At 41.6% G+C, this 13,011-nt stretch overlaps 2 protein-coding genes across 2 annotated transcripts; both read right to left on the bottom strand.

The window, feature by feature from the left end:
• Positions 1–3,182: 3,182 nt before the first annotated feature.
• On the bottom strand, positions 3,183–5,323 carry LOC112194516. The gene is made up of 2 exons (XM_024334744.2): positions 4,249–5,323; positions 3,183–3,832 (listed from the first exon to the last, which is right to left on the bottom strand). Exons 1-2 carry the CDS (start codon positions 5,154–5,156, stop codon positions 3,676–3,678), a joined length of 1,065 nt encoding a protein of 354 aa, XP_024190512.2. The 5' UTR covers positions 5,157–5,323; the 3' UTR covers positions 3,183–3,675.
• On the bottom strand, positions 5,218–7,385 carry LOC112194515 (probable disease resistance protein At4g27220). Its single transcript, XM_024334743.2, has 3 exons — positions 7,058–7,385; positions 5,272–6,972; positions 5,218–5,230 (listed from the first exon to the last, which is right to left on the bottom strand). Exons 1-3 carry the CDS (start codon positions 7,252–7,254, stop codon positions 5,218–5,220), a joined length of 1,911 nt encoding a protein of 636 aa, XP_024190511.2. The 5' UTR covers positions 7,255–7,385.
• Positions 7,386–13,011: the final 5,626 nt, after the last annotated feature.

Raw genomic sequence — 13,011 nt, 5'->3', positions numbered from 1 at the left:
TTCGTCCTCGTATGCCCAGTAAGGGCCGACCCAACCATGCTAGGTTTGAAAAATAATATAATTGAAAATATTTACTACATAATATTGTGCACATTTATCGAAAATACTTTAAAGAGAGGCAATCACAAACATTTATTCTCTTTTATAAAACATATGCAGCATGCTTCACACAACTTGGAGCTCCGAGATACTTACCTGCCGGCTACTCTAAAACAATCGATGACCGGCCTGGTTAGTCATCCTTCGAGAATCGGCCAACTACTCTGCAGTGCTTGTGACTACAAGTAGCGAAAGTGTCCATTTCCTGGCTCTGAGTGTCGTATGACTGGTTCACCGTCGGTACTTACCTTTTTCCTCTACGAGCATAGGAGCACAGCCCCCTCTGAAGGTTCACGATTATCGACACCGTGGGATCCCTAGGAATCAATGCGTCTAGGTCTCATTCACTTTCAAGTCATAAGTACAAACATACATTGGGTACAATATCTCAACATGCAAGTCTAGCCTCAGTTTTTGCAATCAGCAATCATCAGTTATGAAAACACAAGTATCACGAGGCATCGACTAATGAACAACCAAAAACGTACTTGCAGGCGACATACTATTATACTAGAGCATTCCACGTATATAATAAAGCTTCTAACAAGGAAGGGACAGTTCACCCTACTAGATATGGGGTGCTTGTCTACAATTAGATTCGTTCTCAACTTTCAATACTTCGTCCAGTTCCGTGTGCACACGCTCGAGTCCTTTGAAATAAATTCAAACTAATGAGTAACTTCACATTATCATAGCGTTAACCGAACAACCAAAGCTTTGATTTAATTTCTTTGAAGTCCAACTAGTTATCCTTTAATTGATACAACCTATTATCCATTCCTAAACAATTCAAATGATATAACATTTGATCATTTGGGATATGGTGACCAAACTTAGCACTTGTGTCCGTTAAGCATAGTTCGGATCAACTCATTTAACCTTTCTTTGTTTAGCATTCTTTCAATAAAAGACATAGGATAATTTACCATTCTCGAATGATTTTATTTGCTATGTTCACTTCGAGATATGATACGACTTGAGTACTTCCATTTGTAAATTTTTTCATGAGCTTTAATCCAATATCTTAATCTAACTCAATCAAATAAAATCCACCATTTTCATTTCCGAATCCCACTCAACATTGATAATTACTCAAGCTCCTTATTTTCTTTCACAACAACCATTTACTTTACAATATGACAAATTCAAACTTCGTCATCAATTTAACTAATAACGCTAATCATCTCCAAACATTTAGCCATTTAATGCTTGTCCACATCTAAGCTAAATTCACAACAATCGATCACTGAAAGGAGCATTAGCCATTCAAGTAGCATACCAACTTTTCATTCCATTTGATAACAACCTCTAGAATTTTACAATCACCATACCAAATCCCACGGTTTGGCAGGGACCAGCACTTACCATTTCTTCTTTTCCAAACAGAGGGTTAATTCCAATTGCTGCAATCTACCATCAACAGTCTTGTAAACACCTATCAAATACCATAGCATTAATAACCAACCCTTGACCATTTCGGCATCCATAAACAGAACCTGTACATGGTTCTTACCTTTTCCAGTTTTCAACTGAAATTAACCCAGCAGCTTCCTCTCCTCCAACACTCCAAAAATGCAGAAATCCACAATCCTTCCAGAATCCCTATTGAGCTCCTGTGTTCTTCATTCACCTTCGAGCTTGAGGTTCCAAACTCCAATGCAGAAAATCTAAGTTAGAAACCCACTTCTTTCCAAATTAAAACAGAGGCCTCAATACTAAACAGGGTGATGAAATTGAGATTACCAGACGAAAGACTTAAGCAGGTGACGCTCATAGTGGCGCTGGGTGGCTCATGTGTCGGCGGCGGCGTGTGTAGCGCGTGCGGCGGCTCTGGTCGGAGTCGGAGGTCGGGGTTATGGGGTTTTGGTAAAGGGAGAGATGCTGACTCCATATATGGTGGTGGTTTGGCTCGTCTCAGACTGGAGATTAGAGAACGAAGGCATGCAGATTAGATGCCATCGGTGGTGGCTTGTATGGAGATTTTCCAGCGTCAGTTGGGTAGCTACCTTTAGGTTTTGGTCTCTGTAGTCTACTGAGTTGAGCTATGGTGGTGGCGCAGCGAGGCAGTAGCCAGAATCCAAAGGGAGGTAGCGACAGTGGCGTCATGGTTTGGAGGATCGTAGGTGGAGGCCGGAGTCGATGCATGGCTTCGATTTCTCTTGGGTTTGGGTAGGATTTAGGTACTTAGTTGATTGGTGGTGGTTGTGACAAGAGGTGGTGGCTGGAAATGGTGGTTTCCGGTGATGGCAGAGAGAAGAAGAGGGAGTGCGAGAGGTCGGGGGAGAAAGAGACAGAGAGAGACACGACCGTGAGGGAGAAAGGAAGAAAAATGAGGCTAGGTTTTTCTCAATTTTCCTATTTATACTAATGTGCGCAAAATACCCAGCTTGCCCTTGCAACGAATTACGAAACTCTTCTACTTGATTGCTTTCAGTTTTGGGCTCGTAACTTTTGTTTTATTCTTTTTTCGTCGGAGACTTCCTAAGTTAATTCTCGACTTTGTCCTAGGCCCAAAACTCGATCTCATAAAAATCCAAAATCCAAAACTTTGTTACAACTCAATTTATCATCTTTGAAACTTCAACAAACGATCGCCTCACTAAACTTCCGTAACCTTCTAGGCCTAAATGAAAGAATCTCGGCCCAAACTTAAATCATAAGGCCCAATAGGTGGTCTCGACACCAAAACAATCTCCGAAATCGATTTCTTCACTTAAATCACCTTGCGAAAATCTTTTTGGCGCAAAATTACCTTCTAAAAATTAAACAAAATTTTCAGGGGCTCACACTTCATCCCCCTTAAAGTAAATTTCACCCTCGAAATTTGCCCAATGCATGAATGAGAGAGGTTACTTCTTTTCACCTTAGACTCGAGTGTGCACAAGACATAGTTTTACCTTCCTCTGATACTTTTTGAACCTTTACCTTTCACATGGTATATCTTACTTCACTTATGGGGACGACCCCATGCCTTTAGTTTCATCCTGCCACTAGGAGGTTGCGACTATTTAACAATGGATCGTTGTCTCGCTAGGCCAAACAAGGCACTTAGAGTGCATATACATTCAATTTTAACCCGACTAGCCCTACAAGATACATGCAAAGACTTAATACACACCAAAGGCAAGACAACAATATCCAACTAAACAAATTAAATCTAAAAACAAAAATAAAAAAATCAGCCAAGGCAAAGCCCAAAAAGGGGGCCCAAGCCCAAGCAATCCAGGGCGCAAGTAGATCACAGCTTGCCAGCCAAGCTTGGCCTGGCCTAGTCCCACCTCCTCCGACGGACCACCCGCTATGCCGAACAACCACCGTCGCCGGTCCTCTGTCAACCTCGCTTTGCCATCCCTGTTGTGTCGTGGAGAAGCACCACCCTTTCCAATCATTCCCTTCCCCAAATTAGAATCATCTAGCCCAATCTATATCAGACTATTCTGATTAGATCCAAGCCCCGTCGATGACCCGTCACCACCAGACAGCCTCCGATCCAACCACACCAAGCTAATCCGCCACTAAGGCCAGCTAGAAAAGAACCAAGGTCGGACAATCGCCACGATCTCCTCCTTCCTCAACTCACACATAGCCACCGCAATCTCCACCTCGGACCAAGGACAAGTCAATCGAGGACCCTGACCTCACATCAGACTCGAACCGAGTCGAAAAAGAGTCTGATGACAGCTCTATAGGGGCTCGCCGCCAAATAGGGCAATGAGGCTTCTGTGAGGAAACCCTAGTATAGAAAGAGAGCTCTGTTAACGTAGCCATTTTCATATTGTAGTTTGTTTAGTAGAGCAATTGAAAAATAACATGAAATTTCTATGAAATATCGACAATCATTTGATTATTAAAATTTTAAAAGGAAGGATGATGGAGTATTACTGATGAATTAAAGAAAAATAATAACTTCAAGATTGAAAGAAACAAAGTCACACTATTTGATTGGTGTACTGGTATCGGAAACCCATCCCATTGAAAGCTTGCAAATGAATCATAAATTTAAATGAAAATATAATTAACTCTTGAGGGCAGCCGCACCCGCCCTTTATTAAAAAAAAAAAAAAATTTGCATTTTTGCATTTGTTTACAGGTAGGCACTCAGACTGCCAAATATGAAAAATCAAGTAAGTTTTTGACACAGCGACATACCTGTTGAGTTGGACTTCTCTCTCTGGCTTGAAGTCATAAATAGAGGCTGAAAACTTGGGACAGTCCAACACATCCAAGTCTTCCAATGAAGGACACTCAATATCAATGGTAGCACTTTCAGAGTACAACATCGGAAGTTCCGCCAAACTTAACCGCTTCAATTTTGGTAGAATGATCTTCTTGTTGCCTGCCTCAACTATTCTTTCCAAAAAAGGGCAATTCTGTAAATTAATGTAGGTCAACTGAGAAAGACACTGGGCAATATCAGAGGTGAAGAGACTTCCCGGCAAGTTGCACTGTCTAATGTTCAAAATTTGAAGAGTCTGAAACATTGCGAGTGGAGCAGGTCCATCCCATATGCTTCTTACTCTGTACAGACCACACAACTCTACACTTCTCAATTTTGATTGTTTTGGCTCAGATAACGCTTCATACCCAAACACATATTCAATCTCGTCCATGAAACGACAACATAGTTCTTCAAGATTTGGTAGTCTCTGTAACAATGTTGATGGTAAAAGTACATTCCCCCACTTGTAACAATATCGAACCTTCAATACCTTCAAATTAAATAGAGACCCAGGTGGTAGCTCATCAACACATGACTCCTGACAATCTACTCCAATCATATGCAACTCTTCCAACTTCTTGAACACAGGTCTTTTTGGAACCCATGTTCTTGTATCCATCAGCTCGTGGCTATCGGTACCAATTATAGAGAGATGCGTCAGTCCCTGTAATCTCCCATGCTCAAATTCCACAAATATGTCTATTAACCTTCGGCACCCTTCCCACCATAGCCTCTCTGCTCTATTCATCACCGTATTGAAAAACCAGTCCGGCAAGCGACTGATGGTGTCAAGCTTCAAGGATATTGACTTACGAGCATATCGATCAGAGCCTTCCATCTTGTCGTATGTGCCGATACATATATCAAATTCAACCCAATTCGGATTGAACTCAACATATTTAGGGATACACTCTGCATCACAGATACAAACCTTCAAAACTCTTAAGTTTGACAAACTAGTTACCTCATCAAAACCAGCATTGGTTTCTTCTCCTTCTCCCTTAACTTTTCTCCCCCACTCACAAAATCGGCATTGCAGGTACGAGTCTTCTGATCCATTCATGTACAGTTCTTCTAAATTATGCAATTTTGATATCACTTTGGATGGAATTTGATCAACACTTGTACCGGTGATATCCAAAATCTTTAGATTGGTCAAACCTCCTATTTCTCTAGGAAAATGTGAGTTTCTGATCATACTAAGAATCTCAAGCTTCTTAAGTTTTCCAATCATGGAAATGTCAATTAGCTTCTCACATCTATCTAAATGCAAAGCTCGGAGGTTGGTTAGGAAACTGAATGATTGGGGTAGTAAGGAAATATTAGTGTAACTAAGATTTAAGACCCTTAATTCATTTGGACTTTGAAAGAAGGTTTCTGGGATCCTAGTTATAGACCCAATATGATTTAGTAACAAAACCTGGAGTTTTGGACATGCTAACCTTTCCGGTAGCTTGCTAATACGATTCCGTATTAGTGAGACTGCAGAGTAGCCTCTATGTAATTGACGTGGCCAATCCTCTAAACCACGGCCAGCTTTGACCAAAAACCCATCGTCAGATTGCGCAATTTGAATGGCTGTATCCCGGACGACATCATGCATCCTTACACATCTGATTCTTTCTGTCCTTCTAAATCTGTCTGCGTCCAAAAGCAAGCAAGAATGTTTAAGGTGTGCGGCCACAGAATCAGCCTTCTCTCTGGCTTCTTCAAGGGTGTCGGCATCTCGAAACAATCCTTTCCCGATCGCATACCTGAACAACTCTTCAATTGGGATGTCAAAGTCTTCTGGGAATAAGCAACAGAGCAAGAAGTATGACTTGTAGTCATCATCTTTTAAGTAATGATAGCTTAATTTTATACATTTGGATGCTTCTCCGTGATCATCAGGGTTGGCAAATTGTGACATCTCTAGTGCTCGAGCTGCTCTTTTCCATTCCACTAGTTCTTTATCTCCAAGTGCCCTTGCAACTGCTATCAATGCAATTGGTAGACCCCTACATTCTCTAGCTACCTTCTTCGCTACACCCTTGAAAGTGGTCGATTCAAAAGACCTTGCATTTCTCACAAACAAGGCCCAAGAATCTTTTTTTGAGAGGACGTTGAGGGTGATCTTTTCTTGGCACTCCATGACATGACAAACATTCCATCTCCTTGTGGTGAGTAGGACTTTGGAATTGCACTTTTGAAGTTCCTTGTAGCTTGGTATTCCTATTCTTGATAAATCCACTCTCTCCCAAACGTCGTCCAGGATTACAAGGATCTTATTTCTTTTCTTTATCTCCTCACTCAAGCTAGCTGCTCTTCCAACTTCTGTCTCCTCCTCCAATATTAAGCCCAACAGGTCCGCCAATGTGCCTTGAATTTTTCTATAGTCAGGTCTTTGGGATACGATACCCATAATCACATGTTCAAAAATCCCACTTTTTCGGGCATGTGCACCGACATGTTTTACCATCGTTGTCTTTCCAACGCCTCCCATGCCGTAGACACCAACGGCAATGACCTCTTCATCTTCTAGCGCCTTCATAACCTTATCCATAGCTTTTCTTGTTGCTTCAAATGCTTGGAAATCTCCTGTGGACTCAATTCCATCAGTAACTATTTTGCTACGGAGAAATTCCCCAATGACGTCAACAAGCTCTTTGTGAGTCCTTCAAGCAAGAATTTATCAAGGTAAAAAATAAGCGTTAGGCAAAATTATATAGAAGGTACGGAAATTAAGGGCAAAATGCTTACTTATGATCATTTGTATTCCACCCAGAGATATTGGCCACTTTGTTTAAACCAGCTTGCCACTCCTTCACCTTCTCTGATTGGTGTCGCCCAGATTTTACATGCTTGGAGAAAGCTTTTTTGAAATTTCCCTTCTTCTGATATCGAACATCAGTAGGATCAACATGATAGAACAGTGGCAATATTCTGTTGTCTTCCATGGATAGACAAATCTCTCTAAGTTCCTCCAAACACCAAGCAGAAGAAGCATAATTTTGCGAGAGAACAACGATTGCAAACCTTGATTCTTTGATTGCTGCTAAGAGAGCAGGAGTAATAACATACCCTACTTCAAGATCTCGATCATCCATGAATACTTTAATTCCTCTCCTCTTAAGTCCATCGTATATGTCGACTGTGATCCCCTTGCGAGTGTCTTCACCCTTGAAACTTAAAAAAACATCATACTTCCAACATGAATCTGATGAAGGAAGAGATGAACAGGCTTTTCGGGAGCTGGAGGCCATTGAAAACCACCAAATTAAAACAAGAGGCAATCAAGAATAAGAAAGAAGAAATTCCAATAAAAAAACCGACCAAGGAGGGATAGAGTTCGAGGAATTGAGGGAAATAATCAATGAAAGAGAGTGTTGCAGTCTGAAAGGCATGAAAATCAATCTGATATGAGTTGTTGCAGATTCTAGACGATAACATCTTGGATTTGCGCTAACTAATACTACTATATATCTCCACTTGCTGCCGACTAATCTGCTCCACGGTGAATATCCTGTACGTTTCAGCCCCGCGAAGAAAACAAAGTAGCTCACCTCGTAGCAAAGTTCGCTCTTAATGAATAATTGGTTTTTTCTAGTATCGAACTAGGGCCGGAACGGTCTTCCAAAGCTTTTATAGAAAGACCCGCCATTGTATTCGTCTCATCGTTCATAGCATCCTCGACAATGCCTTTACCTCACAAGCTTTTATTTTAAGTTGCTTCCCTTTCACGAAAGCCTATGACATGGGTACCGGGGGGGGGGGGGTGGGGTGGGTTGCGGGAGACCATACGTGGATACGTTTTTTCTATAAAAAATAAAAAATAAGATACTGATGTAGGAGAATAGAATTGTGTTTATTATTGATAATAGGAGCCCTTTATATAGGGAGTTTATAGAGTACACAAAAGGTAACAGAATCGGAATACAATTAGTATACCTAGGGTACTTTCCTATTATAACTCTAAACCCTAGTTTGAAGAGGCACACATTATGTCGATATCCTTCAACACTCCCCATTGTGCCGCTCAAACTTGGTGATGACGCTTTAATTGTTGCCTCGTTAAAAACCTTGCCAGGTAACAAAAACCCTGTGGGACAAAAATAACCCTGGTCTAAGGACAAAAAGAGCACAACACGTCCTTCACTTTTCGAGATCGAACATGTAGACATCATGCCTCCCCTGATGTCAATATCTCCCCCTGATTGCTACAATCATGGGAGTTCGGATAACTTTCTCAATCCGATGCTCTTCACATGTTTCTCGAAGGTGGATTTTGGTAACGACTTAGTAAATAAGTCAGCTACATTATCCTCTGATCGGATTTGGTTCATTTCAATATTTAGAAATGCTTGTTGTCATTTCGATGGAGGGGAGGAGGAGCACGGAAGGTGGCATTTTGCCTTGTGGAGTCTGATCCTACACTTCCGTTGTCTCTTTTCTCTCTAGGGATAGAACAAGCCCATATCAATCGTACCTCTCAAATATCGAAAGATTGTCTTTATACCATTCTAATGGAGTTGCGTTGGCGCGGGGCTATATCTAGCCAACAAGTTCATAATAATTGAGATGTCCGGTCTTGTATTGTGCTAAGTACAATAATGCGCCTATTGTACATAAGTAAGCACTTTTGCTATTAACACGTCTTCGTCATCATCCCTGGGACGAAACGGATCCCTTTTAGGGCTAAGACTACGGACGACCATGGTGCATCTTTGACTTTATCAAAAATGTCTATTGACACGGTATACAAGTTCTGAATCTAGACAAAACCGTGTTCTCCCAAGGTCCTTCCTCTCAAACTCGGATTTCAAGTGTTCAGCGGTTTCCCTTAACTCTCAAGGGTTCCAATTATGTTTATCAACATAAACCGCGACAATTGCAAATCCGGAACTTGTCATGGAAACGCGTGGGCATAGTTCATCATATCCCTTCCCAATCAAGTAGTCATTTTAGTGAGCATTTCAACCTCGTTGCAAATACGCTCCGTGGTCTAGAGCCACTTGACTTGGGTAAATGAAGTCCACAAGAACCTTCATTATGGTCCGTATCTAGACCCCCATAAAGATACGTAGTGACCACATTCGTAAGCTGCATGTTCAGTTATTTGGAAACTACCAAACTAACAAGGTAGTGGAGTGCAATGACATCCATTACGAGAGAATATGTCTTCTCGTAGTCGATTCCAGGGCGTTGTGAGAAACCTTGCGCCATAAGGTGAGATTACCATCTCTTTTTCTCATCACGCTATCTAACGAAGACCTGTTAACGTCAATAGGTTTTATGTTAGGAGATGTTGGCATCTCAGGCCCGAAATCCTTCCTCTTCGTTAGTGAATCCAATTCAACCTGGATCGCATCTTTCCATTTAGGCCAATTTTCTCTACGTTGGCATTCTTCAACGGAGTAAGGTTCGATGTCATTGGTCTCAATAATTCCACGTCCTCATGTACACTAGTGTAGTTCGTAGAGATCTCTATATTCTTAGGAATTGGTTCTAACATTGAGGCGTCCCCCAACGATGTCTCTTGGACATAACCACAATCCAAAATATTCTCATGAGACGGATTATGAGTATCAATGATCAATGGATCAAGTTGTGCCAAACTCGCTCTCTTCTTAGGGCGAGAATCCATCGAACCTATGGGTCTCCTACTCTCTCTAGCAGAACCCATGACCTATGAAGCCATTATGCCACCTTTGTGGCGTCACCATTCTACCATCCATGGTAGTGGTGCAGTACCCATCTTCTCTGGGAGGCACCATGTCCTCTTGTGGGGACATCAATCCTTACAGGCATGTTTGCAGCAGGTATATGTGATCTCATCACTTTTAGGGGATCAAGATGAGACATAGTGGGGACAGACCACGACAATCCCTGTCGTTCCTGTTGAACATTGACGTTCTAATCTCCCCCTAACGACGTGAAGACTGTCTCATCAAAGTGACAATTCGCAAATCCAGCGAAATAGATATTGCCTGTCAAGGGTTCTACATAGCGGACTTATAGTTGGAGACTCATGTCCAACAAATATATATATGCATTCGTTGCAATGACTCATGTTGATGCGCTGTGGCGACGCAATTGGCACATGAACCGCACACTCAAATATGCATAAATACGAGATATTAAACTCGAACCCAGTCACTAGCTGTAACGCAAATAAAAGTTGAGTGGCTGCTATGAGTCGTAGACGAATTAGCATAGCTGCATGCGTTATTGCATAACCCAAGCGGAAATATTGGTGCGCATTACCAATGTCCGGGCTACCATCGTAGTAGTTTAATGGTGGCTTTTCCGCGAGACCAATTGGGTGTGTACATGGGGATATAATACTTGATATCAATACCCAATGATATGCAATAGTCATCGAAAACTGTCGATGTAAACTCTCTAGCATTATCAAGTCAAATTGACTGAATGGGATGATCTGGGTAGTGAGCCCGTAGCCATATGTTATGTGCTAGGAGTGTAGTATAAGCAGCATTACGAGTGGATAATGGCATAACACGTGACCAGCGTGTTTGCGTATCAACCAACACCATAAAACATCTATATGGTCCGCAAGTTGATTGATCAAATCCATAGAATTCCCTTAGATTCTTTGTGAGAATGGAATTATTTCCTCAATCTCCTTTGCATAGGATGGTCTCAATCCTAAATAACAGGCTTTACAGAACGAAACATGGGCTTTATAATCAACCAATAAAGGTTTTGGTGAAGCCATAGTGTCACAATAGACTTGAGAAGTAGATAGAGGAGTTTATGGCGTCAATGCCATGTATTTGCCGCAGGGGGTAGGCGGCACTGGCCATGTATGGCCTATCTTTGCACAATCATGGCGCCATGAGGTGCATGTGCAGCTCCTCGAACCAATTCTTGGTTCTTACTTTTCTTCGTTCTGAAAATGGATGTCCGTGTAAAGTCTTTAATGCACAGATCATCATGTCAAAGCCTATATGTGTCAAAATCCCATAAGTCGTCTCTCATGACATAGTTGGATTCAATAACTCAAATAGTGGTTGCATACAACCCACTAGAGCGACACATAAGTTTCTCTAATACTCGTTTATGTCCGTAGTCATTAGAGGTGATGCAAAGGAACTCTGTCCATTCTCATAATGTGTTTCCACATGAAAACCATTGGCTCTTATATAATAAAGTTCGAATTAAGGTATGTCCAAGACATTAAGTGAAAGAATTGACACTTTATTAATAGCCAATGATTACATCAAAGTTTCCAAAGTCTAATCCAAAATAAAATCAAAGTAAGACACATTGTAGTCACTCTATCCGTTTGGTAACTCCAATCAAATATGACCAGGAAAGTAGAGAGAGATGTTGGTGGAGCGAGGCTCTCTTAAGTACCAATAATCTCAATGACTTTCCTAGACATCACATTTTATTGGGTCTGCCACATAAGAAAGAGTTAATACAATTGTCATTTATTGACTAAGGCAAATTGCCATTACAAAAGTTCTTGGAAAAATAAAAAGGACTAATCTAATCAAAGTCTGTTGCATCCATGTGCACTTCATCTTCATCTTTGAAGTCCTCTATGGTGAGATTGACATCTCCACCATCTTCTTCTTCTTCTGCAAGGTACACTTCTTGCTCTCTCAGGTCCCTATATGCCCTGTATCTTTCAACTAGTTCCTCACTTGCCTTGCATTGCTTGAACCAATGCTCAATTGATCCACATCGATGACACTCATCATTGCGGTTGCCTCCCTTTAATTGAGGTGCATGTTGTGCACGTTGTGGGCGTTCCCTAGGAGGGTTGGTGCCACCACCACGACCAGGGATACCACGACCACCTCTCCCATGTGTGGCATTACCACCACGTGTATCCGCACCAAACTTGCGGTTTCCTTCCTTGTTAGGGCGGTTATATGGACTCATACGTCCCTCATATCCCTTATTAGGGTTCCGCTCCTTGCGCCCTCCTCTGGGTGCATTATAATTCGCCTCATGAACGCTCTTAGTTCCAATGGGCCTTGAATTATAATTCCTCACGAGTATGTTATCATGTTTCTCAGCTACAGATATAATATTGATAAGCTGATGAAACCTCGTGATCCGTCCAGCATTGACTTCAGTACGGTATTGCTTTGATACCACAATGGCTGAAACGGGGAAGGTGGAGAGAGTTTTCTCAATTAGCTCTTGCTCTGTGACAGGTTGTCCACAAAACCTCAACATGGACTGTATGCGAAGAGCTTCTGAATTATATTCAGCAACAGACTTGAAGTCAGCAAAGCACAGATTATTCCATTGAACCTTCAAGTCAGGGAGGAGGGAATCTTGGACATTGCCAAAGCGCTCTTCTAGCGCTACCCATAGCTCTCTTGCATCCTTGATCGACATATACTCTAATCTGAGTGCCTTGTCCATATGGCGTCGCATCAAGATAACTGCTTGAGCATGCTTTGTAGATGTTCGGTTGAACTCAATATCCGGGTTAGGTGCCTGGATTATGGGTAATATTCCCTTTGAAGTGAGATGGTTCTTAACATCGGTTACCCAACTGTGGTAATCCGAGCCTGTTGAGTCAAGCATGGGAAAGTCGAGTCTAGGTTCATTCGACATCCTGAAAATAAGAAGAGAAGATATATTAGTTTCGGAGCTAAACTTTCACGAAAACTAAAATAATAAGATTTCCGAGCTATGCTACCAAGAAATCAATTTCCAAGAATCTCTTTTGG

This window comes from Rosa chinensis, chromosome 3, assembly GCF_002994745.2.
Source record: "Rosa chinensis cultivar Old Blush chromosome 3, RchiOBHm-V2, whole genome shotgun sequence".
NCBI lineage: Eukaryota > Viridiplantae > Streptophyta > Magnoliopsida > Rosales > Rosaceae > Rosa > Rosa chinensis.
The sequence above is the reverse complement of the archived record's forward strand: the minus strand, read 5'-3'. Positions and strand labels throughout refer to the sequence as shown.